Source organism: Lolium perenne, chromosome 1, assembly GCF_019359855.2.
Source record: "Lolium perenne isolate Kyuss_39 chromosome 1, Kyuss_2.0, whole genome shotgun sequence".
NCBI classification, from domain to species: Eukaryota; Viridiplantae; Streptophyta; class Magnoliopsida; order Poales; family Poaceae; genus Lolium; species Lolium perenne.
The window spans coordinates 191416878-191430482 of NC_067244.2; the positions used below are offsets into that span (position 1 = coordinate 191416878).

Sequence of the window (13605 nt, forward strand, 5' to 3'; positions counted from 1 at the left end):
GGTAAAGTATCATCAAAGTAAATTTTCTCCTCCATGCTTGGGGGACTAAAAATATCATGCTCATCAAAACCAGCTTCCCCAAGCTTAGAATTTTCCGTAGCATTAGCAATAATGGTGTTCAAAGCATTCATACTAATAACATTGCCATTAGCATGCATATAAAGTTCCATAGGTTTTTTAATTTTCTCTTCAAACACCTCATGTCCTAACTCAAGATAGATACTATAAAGATCTCTAATTTTTTTGTTGTTTTCCATTAAGCCTAACTAGTGAAAATAAAAACAAGAAAAAAAGATGCAATTGCTGGATCTAAAGGAAATAGCTTCGAGCACTCACACACCGGCAACAATGCTAGGAAATAGCTTAGTAGTCGGAGGATGTGAATACCTTTTACCTTACCTCCCCGGCAACGGCGCCAGAAAAGAGCTTGCTGGCGTGCAGTTGACGTGGGAGTTAGAAATCTCTGTGGTGTAATTTTCCTTCACGTCCCCGGCAACGGCGCGAGAAAATAGCTTGATGTCTACGCACGCTTCTTTTCCTGTAGACAGTGTTGGGCCTCCAAGAGCAGAGGTTTGTAGAATAGCAGCAAGTTTCCCTTAAGTGAATCACCCAAGGTTTATCGAACTCAGGGAGGTAGAGGTCAAAGATATCCCTCTCAAGCAACCCTGCAATTACGATACAAGAAGTCTCTTGTGTCCCCAACACACCTAATACACTTGTCAGATGTATAGGTGCACTAGTTCGGCGAAGAGATAGTGAAATACAAGTAATATGGATGATTGTAAGTAGTAATTGCAATCTGAAATAAAGATGGCAGCAAGCAAACATGTAATAGAACTTGTTGGAAACGGTGTTTCAATGCTTAGAAATAAGGCCTAGGGATCATACTTTCACTAGTGGACACTCTCAACATTGATCACATAACTAGATAAATAAATGCTACTTTCTACACTCTCTTGTTGGATAACAAACATCATTCATTGTGTAGGGCTACAAAAGCACACCTCAAGCCGGAGTAAACAAGCTCCACAACATCCGGAGTTCATATTTAAGTAACCTCTAGAGTGCATAATAGACCATTGCAATTTAGACCGAGTACTAACATAGCATGCACACTGTCACCATCAGCTATGAAAGGGAAAATAGATCGCATCAATACTATCATAGTAATAGTTAACTCCATAATCTACAAGAGATTACAATCATAACCTATGCCAAGTACTACATGATGCACACACTGTCAACATTACATCATGGAGGAGGAATAGACTACTTTAATAACATCACTAGAGTAGTACATAGATTAATAGTGATACAAAGCTCATGATCACATAAATATCACACCATGGGAGAGAGAGATGAACCACATAGCTACCGGTAGAGCCCTCAGCCTCGGGGGAGAACTACTCCCTCCTCATCATGGGAGACAGCGATAGCGATGAAGATGGCGGTGGTGTCGATGGAGATGCCTTCCGGGGCACTTCCCCGTCCCGGCGGCGTGCCGGAACAGAGACTTCTGTCCCCCGAATCTTGGCTTCGCGATGGCGGCGGCTCTGGAACTTTTCTCGTATCGTGGCTTATTATTTTAGGGTTTTCGCGACGGAGGCTTTAAGTAGGCGGAAGGGCAGCCTCGGAGGGGTCCTGGGGGACCCACACACTAGGGGGGCGCGCCCCCCCCTTTGGTCGCGCCGCCATGTGGGGTGGGGCCCCCTTGGCTCCCCTCTGGTCCCTCTTTGGTGCTCTCGAACCTTCCGTGGAAAATAGGACCCTGGGCGTTGATTTCGTCCGATTCTGAGAATATTTCCTTTGTAGGATTTCCGAAACCAAAAACAGCAGAAAACAACAACTGACTCTTCGGCATCTCGTCAATACGTTAGTGCCGGAAAATGCATAATAATGACATAAAGTGTGTATAAAACATGTGAGTATCATCATAGAAGTAGCATGGAACATAAGAAATTATAGATACGTTTGAGACGTATCAACCAGTACCGCACGGACTCGTGCCGGTCAATGTGCGGGTAGACGCGGCCGGGGCAGAGTTTGAAAGTGATGCTCCAGCAGGTAGCCAGCGAGGAGGTCTGCGAGACTTTCCCCTTCTTGATGGAGAAGTAATATTGAAACAGTTGAAGATCGGGGGTTACCCAGAGGTGACCCTCGCAAAGTGTGACGTGGTTATTGATGGCCAAGATGTTGTTGGGTGAAATGTTGTGGGGCTGCAGTTGATACGCTTGGAGGATTTCCAAGAAGAAGTCACTCGGCGGCAGCGAGAAACCCCGCTCTATCAGCGCCTTGGTCACCACCCACTCTTCGGCTTCGAGAGCTGGAGCCAAAGCACCCGGAGTCGATCGCCAAGACCCGGGCTGCAGGAAGCCTTCCACCTCGAGGTTGCAGAGTTCGTTCTCCATGGTGGTGCAAGGCCACCACTTCCCTTTGGCTTCACTGTCGCGAGCTCGGGCTTTGGATTTTTTGGCGGCGGCTTCTTCTGCTTTCTTCTCCATTTGCTCGGTTCCGGAAGTTTCTTCTGGGTTGGCCGACGTCCCTTTCGTGTCCTTGCCGGAATCCTTTGAAGGATTCAGCTGAACAGGGATGAAAGGCGGAGGAACGGAGGAGATTGGAGTCGCGGCTATGGGCTCGGACGTCGACGGAGGCGGAGTCGAAGAAGACATCTACAAAAAAAGTGCGAGATAGCTAACCTTAGCCGGAGCCGATTCTATACCCTGGTCATCCCTACCAACCACGGCAAAAAGACTGAAGCTCGGAGGACTTACGGAATGGTTTCCGCGGTGGACGGAGTCGCCGGCGGTGAGGTTTTCGCCGCGGTGGCTCATCGGACTTAAGAACACGATGAACTCGATGAACTCCACGCGGCAGCGCAAGACTCCGGTGATCTTCCGGCAGACTCCGGTACGGCGGAGGGAGGAAGCTCGGAGACGGCGATGTGCAGAGAGGTGAAAAGGGGGTGAATGGGGTGATTAGGGGTGAGCGGTGAGATATTTATAGTCCGAGGATGAGATTCGTGCTCCGCATCCTTTGGTCGGAACGCAAGCGTTGCGCCGTTGGATGGTTGACACGTGTCCAAAACCCTAACAGTAAAAATGGCAAAGGATAAGTTACCGCACAAATCGCCCGAAAATGGCGCAAAGATTGGCGGAACCGTTTGAATCTTTTGAGGTTCCAGGTGGTAATTTGAAAACAACTGACCGTTATCTCTGCAGGGGAGTAACCCGGAGACCCGTTGTAAAAATGACGTCGATGGATGAAGTTCCGCGGGATGAAGGACCTTTCCGGCATACGAGCTGGAAAGGAAAGGATCATGAAGTTGGAGTTCTTCAAGTTTCCACAAGTTACCGCGAGGATTGTCGGAAGAAACGATGATTTGGCAAGGCGGAAACAAGAGGTGAATCTCGGAGAACTCTGGGGGCTACTGTTGTGGGTATACTTCATGGGTCTACCATCGACAGTGCCTAGATCCGGTGAGCCCGGGTGGCCCATAGACGGTGATGGTAGTATGTGGCCCATCGGGCGGCCCAGTTGCTGTAGATCAAGATGGATGAAGTTCGGCCCAGGAATAAGGAGCCGGATCCACCGACCAACTCTGGAAGTCGGATCCGTCCTGGCCCATTAGGGGTAGCCGGATGTGGTACGACATGTAGGTGAAGGCGGATCCTTGACGTACACGGCAAGATAGCATACCGTAGTTAGGCAACTTGTATTCCGGCTAGGACTCTCCGTGTAAACCCTAGATCCGTGCTCCTTTATAAGCCGGATCCCGGGAGCCCTAGAGGCACAACCACAACTCATTGTAACAACGCGAAAGCGCCTAGATAATTCCAGACAAGCAACAGTAGGCCCTCTCATCGTGCAGGTGTTCCGAAGCTGGGTAAATCTCGTACCACCGTCCCGAGGACACTCCGCCCTATGGCCCCTACTTCTTCTCCCCCTCGCGAGGATCCCTCCTTCGAGGTACCATCGAATAGGCAACGACACGCGGAGACGAAGATGTATTCCCGTAATCCCTTCCTTTGCAAGAAGGTACGTCACATTTGGAGAGGTGGGGATCCCACGAAGGATTTCCCAACGCCGCGAAGGCTCACCTTCTTCTCCGAGCCTATATCACCAAGGAATAGCTCTTTCACTTGTAGTAGACTTTGAGGTAGACTCCAAACCTTCGCAACCGTTGTCAGAGCAAATTCACAGCCCGGATGCTTCCGGGTGATTTTTCCCATCTAGGGTTTCCAAGGAACCCTAGAGAGCAAGTCTCTTCAAGAATACAAGGGGGAATGAGATTTGGCTTGATGAGGCACCGGGCAGGCACCGAGCGACCTTGCCAAGCACCCTGGACTGTGCCCGGTGGGCACTGGTGCCAGGGCCGGTCGGCGCCAGATCTACCGGCGTCTCGGCCGGTACTGCTGGACCAGGTGCCGGCCTGAGGAGAGAAAAAGCGTCCCCTTTTCTCATCGAAGTGGGGGGTCTCCCTTCACCTTCTTGTTCCATTGAAATACCATTATGCTTAATGAACTAATACCTGAGAGTAAACTTATAGGCATGCATTAGTCCAATACTCTAGCTATAGTGTCATTGTTACCAAAATAATGGATAAGGGTAAAATACCCTTACAAGTGTTGGCCAAAAAAAGAATGATGGCAACCAACATTAACACACCCACGACCGGCATGTTTGGAGGAGGCATGCCCATATTTGGAGGAGGCATGGTCGGCATGGTCGGCATGGGATGCATGGAAGGCACGGCCGGCATATGAGGCATGGCCGGCATGGGAGGACCAAGCTTTGGAGCACCGGTGAGTGGTGTCTATGGAGCCATGGTAGCACGATTCATGGCCTCTATTGACCCTTCACTTCCTCTTTCAAGCCATGGTGTCGACGAAGAAGAAGCAAAAGAGGATGATGTCTTTGAAATACGGAAATGTGATGAAGATCTCTTGCATTTGTGATATGCAAATTGTATGGTCCACTTTGTGTCCATTTGAACTATAATTTTTTGTGTGTGTTTGTTGAACTATGTCATGAAATTTTAACTATGGTAGATCATTTGGTTGATTATTTTATTTGAGTATTTGATTTTGTTGAATGCATAGTAGTGTGTGAATGTTGTTTTTCGCTGGCGCTGCGCGCTGTATTTTGGAGCACCCGGTGGAGGAGCATTTTTTGCGCGGGTGCTTTGGCGCCTCCGGTAGAGGAAAACACTGCGCAACGCGCGGTATAACTTTACAGCACGAACGCAGCGACATTTACATCAGCGAAATATGGTGCGCCTGTTACAGATGCTCTTAATTAGGGCATCTATAATGATACTGATGGCGTGGCTTCCCTTAGCCCTCCACGTCATTTAGAGGAAGCAATAGACATAAGTGATACAATGCACTATCTCGTATTATCATCCTAGCAATTAACATGAATTAATTACTTTTAGTAAAAAAATAATTTGCTAAGTGAAGATATATCGTACAACGCATAAAATAGCCTTCTCTTATTTTTTAAGGATCATTTTTTTATTCAGGAAAGGCAAGTTTTCTTTCTTATTTCTCTCTTCTAATTAAGCAAAAATTCTGCGTGGCAACACTAAAAGAAAGCTGACCTCATCTCATTGACATTGTACATGCTCTTAGGAATCTTTGGTACCAAACATGGAAACCAATAACAGGCTATCAGAAAGACCCAACTCGTAACTAAATTTGGGAGTCAATTGATTTCGTATGTAATTTTAGGGAGGCAACAAATGCCATAATGTTGTTATGAATTGCTAGTACTAATTAATTTCATATGGAAATTTTTGGAGCGAAAGCCACATTTAATTCCATGATATGCGTATTACTTCAGGATCCAAATAATTACGTCGAACCTTACCAAGGAAACACAAATTCGGGAAGGATAATAAAACGGCAAAAATTGATACTCCAAGAGTCGGTCCTGCCTCTATATAAACAGCAGCATAAGGAACCATCTAAGCACAACAGCCAAAACAAAAAAAAGATCAACACTAGAAGGAAATAGTAAACAACTTCGTTATGGCTGTGATCCAGAGCAACACAAGGGTTCTGTGCTTGATGGCTCTTTTGATGATATCAACAACTTTGCTGTTGAGTCAAGCATCAGGGAGGAACATAGGTACATTTTTGTCTAGCAGAGCTGTGAATTATAGAGAAATTTGTGTTTTCCAAAAGCTTGAGTGTCATCCTATTGAAATGCCATTTTTATATTTGATTCAATCTGAGGCCATGGCTGTTGTTGATTGACATGTCTCGCACTAAATCGTCCTAAAAGATAGCAGTTGTTCTGCTATTTGTTGTTTTGGACCTGTTGTTGTTCTGAATTTGCACACCGCTTCTATCCTGGAAATTGTATAATGCATCGTTTTCGTAGATAAATTTGAAGTTTAATTACGAAATTCTCTAGGTTCTGATGGCATTATTTTTATTTTTATTGATTTGTATTAGGTACGGAAGCCAAAACTGATGTCGTAGGTACGGAAGCCAAGAAAGGCCCTTTCCGTGAACCCTACATCCCACCCCCATGTGAGCCTACGTATTGTGACACAGTCTGCAAGCAAGATCAGTACAGTTTTGGGAAATGCCATCAAGATGATGGCGGTTGCTGGTGCAGCTAGATGACGCACCTCAGGTGCCGCAGAAAATTGTACAGTAGCAAGGAATTGACAGAGAATAAAGTTAGGAAATAATTCTTCTCTTGAGAAGACTTGTCTTCCGTTCATAATATTACTTTTGGTTCTCGGTCCCCTATTATTGTGTTATGGGAATGGGAGAGTTCATAGCCTCGTTTGAAACTTTTGTCTCTGCCATCGTAGTTCAATACTTTGAACCACATCAGGTTTTGAAATATTCTTGTTTTCATTGCTCACTAATATTTTGCCGTGTAAATCTGCAACTACACATAAGACGGTGCAAAATAATTTCGAAATAACTATGGCATCCATAAAACTAGATTTATGATGGCTATTAGGGTCGATATGGGATGGGCAGGTGGAGATACTCTTAATAGATGTCATATATTACACGTACCTAGTATGTGCACAGTGCACAGTGCACTTTTACTACTAGTAGTATATCAAGAGACAGGCAAGACCACAACGTGGTGTTCATGGTAAGAGTATCTCCAACATAAGCTCCAAAAATCGGCGCGCTATAAGTTGTTTACAACGCGATGTAAACCGATACCGCACGTTGGCGCGAAAGTCGCCCCGCCGGAAGCGCCATTTTGCGCGCGTGCTCGGGCGGCAAAAGTGCTCCTCCGCCGGAAGCGCCATTATGCAGCGCGTTGCTTCGTTTTCGTTCGAAATATAAATCAAACAAAACACGAAAAATTACGAAATATATTAAAAGTTCGACATTTGAAACTACACTCGGAGAGACATTTGAAAATACACTTCTACAGTCTACTCCGACTCCGAGTCCCAGTCGTAGTCCGAGGAGCTCGGAGTCGTCTCCGACACCGGCGTCGAAGTCCACTCGAAGGACGAGGAGGAGGAGAGGATGATGGTGGATGGCCCTGCGCCGTTTTTCTTCTCCTCCTCCTTCCTCGCCGCCTTCTCTGCCCTCGCCGCCTTCCACGCCGCGGACTCCGCACGGCGCTTGTCACGGCTTGCCTTCTTCTTCGCATTCGCATTCGCTGCCGCCTTGTCCTCCTCCTTCTGCGCGTAGAATGCTTTGGTGGCGGCGACATCTTCGGTGGTGGCGCACGCGGTAAGTTTCCCGCGGGGGATAGCGCGAAAGCGCGCGGGCGGCAAAAATTATAGCGCTCGCGTCTTTTTCCCGCCTCCGCTGGAGCTTCGCGCGAGCGCCCGCGCGCGGCAAACTGGCGGTTTTTTTTGCGCGTGTGGCTTTTACAGCGCATGTTGGAGAGGAGCCATATTGCTACAGAAAGTCCAGGCACCGGTTAGTCTTTTATGTGTTTGCCGATTTGATCCCCAATTCCAATTCCGAGCCCAGTTTCAAACAGCTGAATTTGCCGATTTGGCCCCCAATTTCAATTCCGAGCCCAGTTCCAGCGCAACCAAACACAGCATTAGAGTTTTTTATGTGTTTACTTATGCAGTTTTGTGTATTTATTTATTCTCTGCACTATGACTAGCCCGGTTTAGGGATCGATTGCCCCACTGTAAAAAAGAAAAACAGGATATTGTCTAGTGTTTCCATATTGTTGACATCAGAAAAGTCGAGCCGATAGAAAACCTAGCTTTATTATCTCTAGGAAAAGAAGGGCAATGTCCCTGCATTAACCTATCCAAGTGACCAAGTCAACTCAGCACAACACGTTGCTGCACTAGTGCGCGCAATGGGCCTGCTTATGCGGTGAAGTTGAAGCTGCTGCAGGTGGCGCCGGATCCCCTGAGAATGCCGCTGAACCTGAGCTCCTCATTGTCCGCGTCGAACACCAGCAGGTTGTCCTCCAGCTGGTGCGTGCCGATCACCACCGCCGGCCCGTCGTCCGAGCCGCTGCCGACCGCCATCTCCAGGAACGCGAGGCACATCGTGCGGTCGCCCACCTGCACAAGGGAGTTCCCGCTGTACATCGTCCAGTTGCTCGAGGCCCCCGCGGCCAGCTCCAGCCGGATGATCGGCACGTCCCACCCCATCCGCTTCAGCGGCCTCAGCGACCACGCGTCGTAGCACAGCTTGAACGGCGCCACCTCCGGCACCTTCTTCACGGTCCCCGGCGCGCCGATGGCCGCGTCGAACGCCTGGAGGAACGGGCCGTACACGTCGGAGCGCATGGACGTGTACTGTGCCACGGTGCTCAGCGTGACGCCGCCGCGGCCAGTGGCCGGGTCGAGCTCGAGCGCGCGGGGCGGCAGGGCCGCCGGGGTGTCCCCGCTGGTCCAGACCATGGTGATGGCGACGACGGGGATGTAGTAACCGCCGCTGCGCTTGGGGTTCTTGACGAGCGGCGTGCGCCCGATGATGGATGTTAGCTCCAGGGGGAAGCCCATGAGGTAGATGGTGGTGTTGCCGAACATGGCCACCCCGGGCAGGCACAGCGCGAACCTGCTCCCGAGCCCGCGCCGCGCCGCGAGCTGCGACGGCAGGGACAGCGGCGCACGCGACAGCCCCGCGACGCCTACGGCGCCCGCCGGCAGCGACTGCAGAAGGTTCTCCGGCGCGCACGAGGCCACGGTGGAGAACGACACCGGGTGCGGCAGCAGGCTCCGCCCGTCGGTGGTGTTGGCGGACATCGGGGAGCTCGTGAGGTCCCCCGCCGCGCACCGGCCGGTCACCGGGTTGCAAGGGTGCGCGGTGCAGGCGCAGTTCGGACGCTTACGGCAGCTCGGCTTCGGCGCCGGCGCCGGCGCCGGGGTGACACCGTCCCCGTTGGCGGAGGCGCACTCGCGGGAGCTGCAGGAGAACGTTGGGTGGTCGGACGTGCACGTCGACCAGACGAGCGGGCCGGCGAGGTCCACGACGAGGGGTCCGCTGTCCTGGATGGAGATGGTGTAGAGGGAGGTGGCGGAGTCCCTGGCGAGGGGAGAGACTAGCGGCTTGTACGGTGGCGCGTCGTCGGTCCTCTCCTGCGCAGCGCACCGGCGCACCGCTGCTGGTGATAGCACCAGCAGCAACGAGATGGCGAGCGGAAAGATCACGGGGAGATGCATTGCTGAAAGCTTGAGCTGTGACAAACTGTGCTTGGTTGACACGAATGGAAGATGGGTGGGGTTTTATAGTTAGAAAAATCTGCATCTAAAAAAAGATGCTGCATCTCAATTCGGATCATTGGATGTGAAGCATTGTAAACTCCAGCATCAATCTCCATGCTAGATCCCTTAAAGCATCTCTACGAGACCCTATATGTGTTAAATCCGCATAATGACTGCTCGCATGCGGTTTTAGCCGAAAAGAGTGGCTAGACTAGACCCCGCAAACCCGTAAATCTGCAAACGTTGGCATACCAGGCCTCTCAATTCTTAGAAGAGCGGATTCTAGAGCCAAACCGTTCGAGGGGTTGGCGGGAAGGCCATTTCAGCCCTGCGCGGTCATTTCAGCGGGCGCCCTGCCAGAGCTCCGCCGAAGATTCCAGCAGTGTTCTTTATCCCCTCCTGATGTTGGCCGGTAAAAACACGCCTACCGCGCCCGTCTCCAGCCGCGAGAGGCGGTTCGTGGGCACATCGACGGGATCCCACTCGTGGTCGATGCTGTTATGGATCCTGCTTCGAGCTCGAGCACGCTGGCGTGGTAGAATCCCTACTCGGTCACTAGTGTCTGCGAAACTCCCCGCGCCTACCCGAGTCGAAGAGCCGTGCCGAGTCGCTGCGAAATGACCGCCATCGTGAAGTTCTGTGGATTTCCATTCTTTCGACACATTCGCATGGCCGTCGCGCCGTAGTAATTCTGCCGATTCGTTTGTAGATGTCGTTGAGCCCGTGTGCGCTGCTTTTGATGGAGGACTCATCATCATCGGATGACTTAGATTTGGAAAAACTGTTCAACGATGATATCGAGCAAATGGTGATGCTGCTAGCCGCGAAGGAGCTCGAGGATAGGAGGAAGAAGCGGCATTCGGGATCCAAAGCCGATCGCCTTTGCATTTCTCGCAACCGCACGGTCAGGCACAATATGCTCAGTGGGATTAGTTCACCGAGGTACCTACATATCCGACTCTAAGATCTTCAAAACTTGCGAGGCAAAAACTCGCTATTTTAAGCGCAAGAGAAATGCGGCTTGCTTGCATTTCATCCAACTACGCCCATGAGTATCTTCGCGTTGGTGAAGATATGATCATGGAGTCCGTCTGTAGGTTTTGCAAGGTTACGATCTATGCTGCATTTTATTTTGAAGATTTAGAGAGCCTTGAGCAGAGCAGATCCTGCAATACAAAATGGCATGATAGCATATTCCCCAATATATTTTTATATCATCTAGTATTGTGGGGTTTAGTCTGCGTGATCCATTTTTGGCCTGGGAAACCCATTCCGGCTGTCGTGTCCTGCATCCACGTTTATGCGGATTACCGTTTCCGGGTTCGCTGGACATGCTCTTAAACTACTTACGTCTGAGGTACCCGTTCAAAGAAAAAGAAAATAATAAGAGTGTGGAACCGCCTATGACTATGGATCTTACTAGACCCCACCTTTTCATGTCCTTTTTTTTTGAACAAGGGTAGGGTGTCGAGCACCCTAATTTTTATTAACTCATAGACATTGTACATATACAAATATTGTTCTTCGTAGATGCAGGCGGTTAACCGCTACAGCTAGAGGACAGTTTGTGTTGCTATGAGTAGAGTTCCTGCAGGAACATATAGGCAAATATCTTGATTGAGTATTTGCCTGATGTGCACAGTTGTGAGCTAAAACATTGAGTGATCTGTTTAAGTGTATGATCCTTGGATGGAGCTGCTGCGTTATTTCCTGAAATTGCATTGCTTGTCTTCTTATCTCCCATAGAACTGTTGGATCCTTTGCTCCCGAAGCTTCTGCTGCTTTCGCTAGGTTTAGATTATCTGTGAAGAAAATGGGCTCCTGCAAAAGAAGAGAAGAGGCAATGTTTGCGCAATGAGGAGGACTTCAGCTTCAGCTTGGAGGGGTGTGGAAACCAGTGATGTCCTGGCAGAGATGAATATATCTGTTGTGTGCAATTGGTTTTTCCAAGTAATGTATATTCCAGCTCCTGCTTTTGCCGGTTGGACGTTTACCTGTTCTTTCCAAGCTGCATCAACAAACATATTTGGGCAGAACATGCGGCTTATGCAACTGCAGGCTGTCAAGCAAAGCATTTGTTCTTATGATAACCTGATGAGGTGATCCTTCTATATTGTTAAAGAGCTTTTCATTTCTCATTTTCCAAAGGCACCAAAGGAAAGTAAAGATTTTATGGATAGAAATTTGAGGATGATTCGGTGCTAAGAGCTGCAAAATAGTGGTGTGAAAATTTGGAGAATTTTCAGTAATCAAATCCATTCTAAGATACCAGGGTGAGTGAAACCATGCAGCTCGAGCAAAAGTGCAAGTGACAAAGAAATGAGTATCACTTTCTTGGAATCCACACCTACAACAAAGATTAGAAATGTGTTTTGAATACCTTGATGCTCTTTGTCCAGTAGGAATAGCTCTTCTGAGTATTCTCCATGCAAAAGCTTTTATTCTTGGTAGTAAATTATTGTTCTCCCAGATTTTATTCAGAAGGGAGAGTGTTGCATCATCCGGAGGTGTTGGCGTCGGTGAACCTGCATCAGTGAGAGCCTGCAGACAAGTTTTGTAAGTTGATTTTGATTGCACTTGCCATTTGGAGTTGGTTTCCAGCAAAGTGCGTCTGGATCATCAAAGGAAATTACTCTGATAGTCTTAATTGCATTGGCAGTTGGTTGAGCAAAAAGAGAATCAATAAGCCTGCTATTCTGCCGCTTAGTTTGGGGGAGCCACAAATCTTTGACTGTGGTAGGGTAATTGAACTGAGGCTGTTGTATAATGAGATCATCATGAATAGTTTTCCAAGAACTACACCAAAGTGTGCTCCATATAGAAATGTTTCCTTGAGAGATCTGGTAAAAGTAATTGTCTTGGAGAAGGTGAAAAAAATTATGACTGAGGCCCAGTAGGCTGATTTTGGAAGGTTTGGTTTTGCTTTCCATATGGCAGTGTTTGGGAAATACTTTAACTTTAGAATTTGGTGTAAATGACTGTGAGGGTTGTCAGCAATCCTCCAAACCGAGGTAAGAATTAAACCATGATTAACAACAGTGAGATTTCTAATGCCAAGCCCTCCTTCCTTCCTTGGGGCACAAATGTTTCTCCAGGCTGCCAGGCAAAGAGGCTTACGGTCTGGATCAATACTAACTCCAGTCCACAAAAAGTTTCGGATAATGGCAGTTATCTTTGCATGGAATTTCTTTGAGAAGATAATATTTGACATGTAGTAAACTGAAATTGAAGAGAAAACATATTTTATGAGTTCAAGCCTGGCAGCATGAGATAGTGAATTCGCTTTGTAAGTTGAAAGCTTGGATTTGAATTTGGTGAGAACGAAATTGTAGGGTTCAGATCTGTTTTTTGCCGGAAGGATGAGAAGATGACCAAGATGTATAAAAGTTTCATCCATAGGTGGAACTAGGAAAATGACTTTTAATTGGTTCTGAGTTTGAGTGTCAACAACTTTACTGAAAATAATCCCAGATTTAGTCCAATTTGGAATTTCTCCAGAATTTTGGCAAAAGTTTAGAAGGATTTGCCTCATAGAGTGGCCTTCTTGTTTTGTTGCTTCTCCACAGATGAGCAAGTCATCTGCAAAGAGCAAGGAATGGATGGGAGGGCGGTTTGGTCCAATATTTATGCCAGTAAGAGTTGCTTGTGCAAGAGCCTATTGGGGAAGAATAGATAATTCATTTATAGCTAGGACAAATAAGCATCCTTGTCTGATTCCTCTAGAGCTGGTAAAATTTGCATAAGATTGGCCATTAATAATAACAGAGAAAGAAGGGGTAGATATGCATGAGTGTATGTGATTTATGAAATGACCATGCAACCCCTTACGTGCAAGGGCAGAAAGGATGAAACTCCATTCAAGTCTGTCAAAAGCTTTTGCTAGGTCAATTTTTAACATAAAAGCCTTGTGCTTCTAGGATGAGAGTTGGAAGGAG

At 48.1% G+C, this 13605-nt stretch overlaps 1 protein-coding gene across 1 annotated transcript; it reads right to left on the bottom strand.

Annotated features, from left to right (window-relative positions):
• Positions 1–8272: 8272 nt before the first annotated feature.
• LOC127309001 (chitinase CLP-like) lies at positions 8273–9648 on the bottom strand. The gene has a single exon (XM_051340009.2). It carries the CDS (start codon positions 9626–9628, stop codon positions 8324–8326), a length of 1305 nt encoding a protein of 434 aa, XP_051195969.1. The 5' UTR covers positions 9629–9648; the 3' UTR covers positions 8273–8323.
• Positions 9649–13605: the final 3957 nt, after the last annotated feature.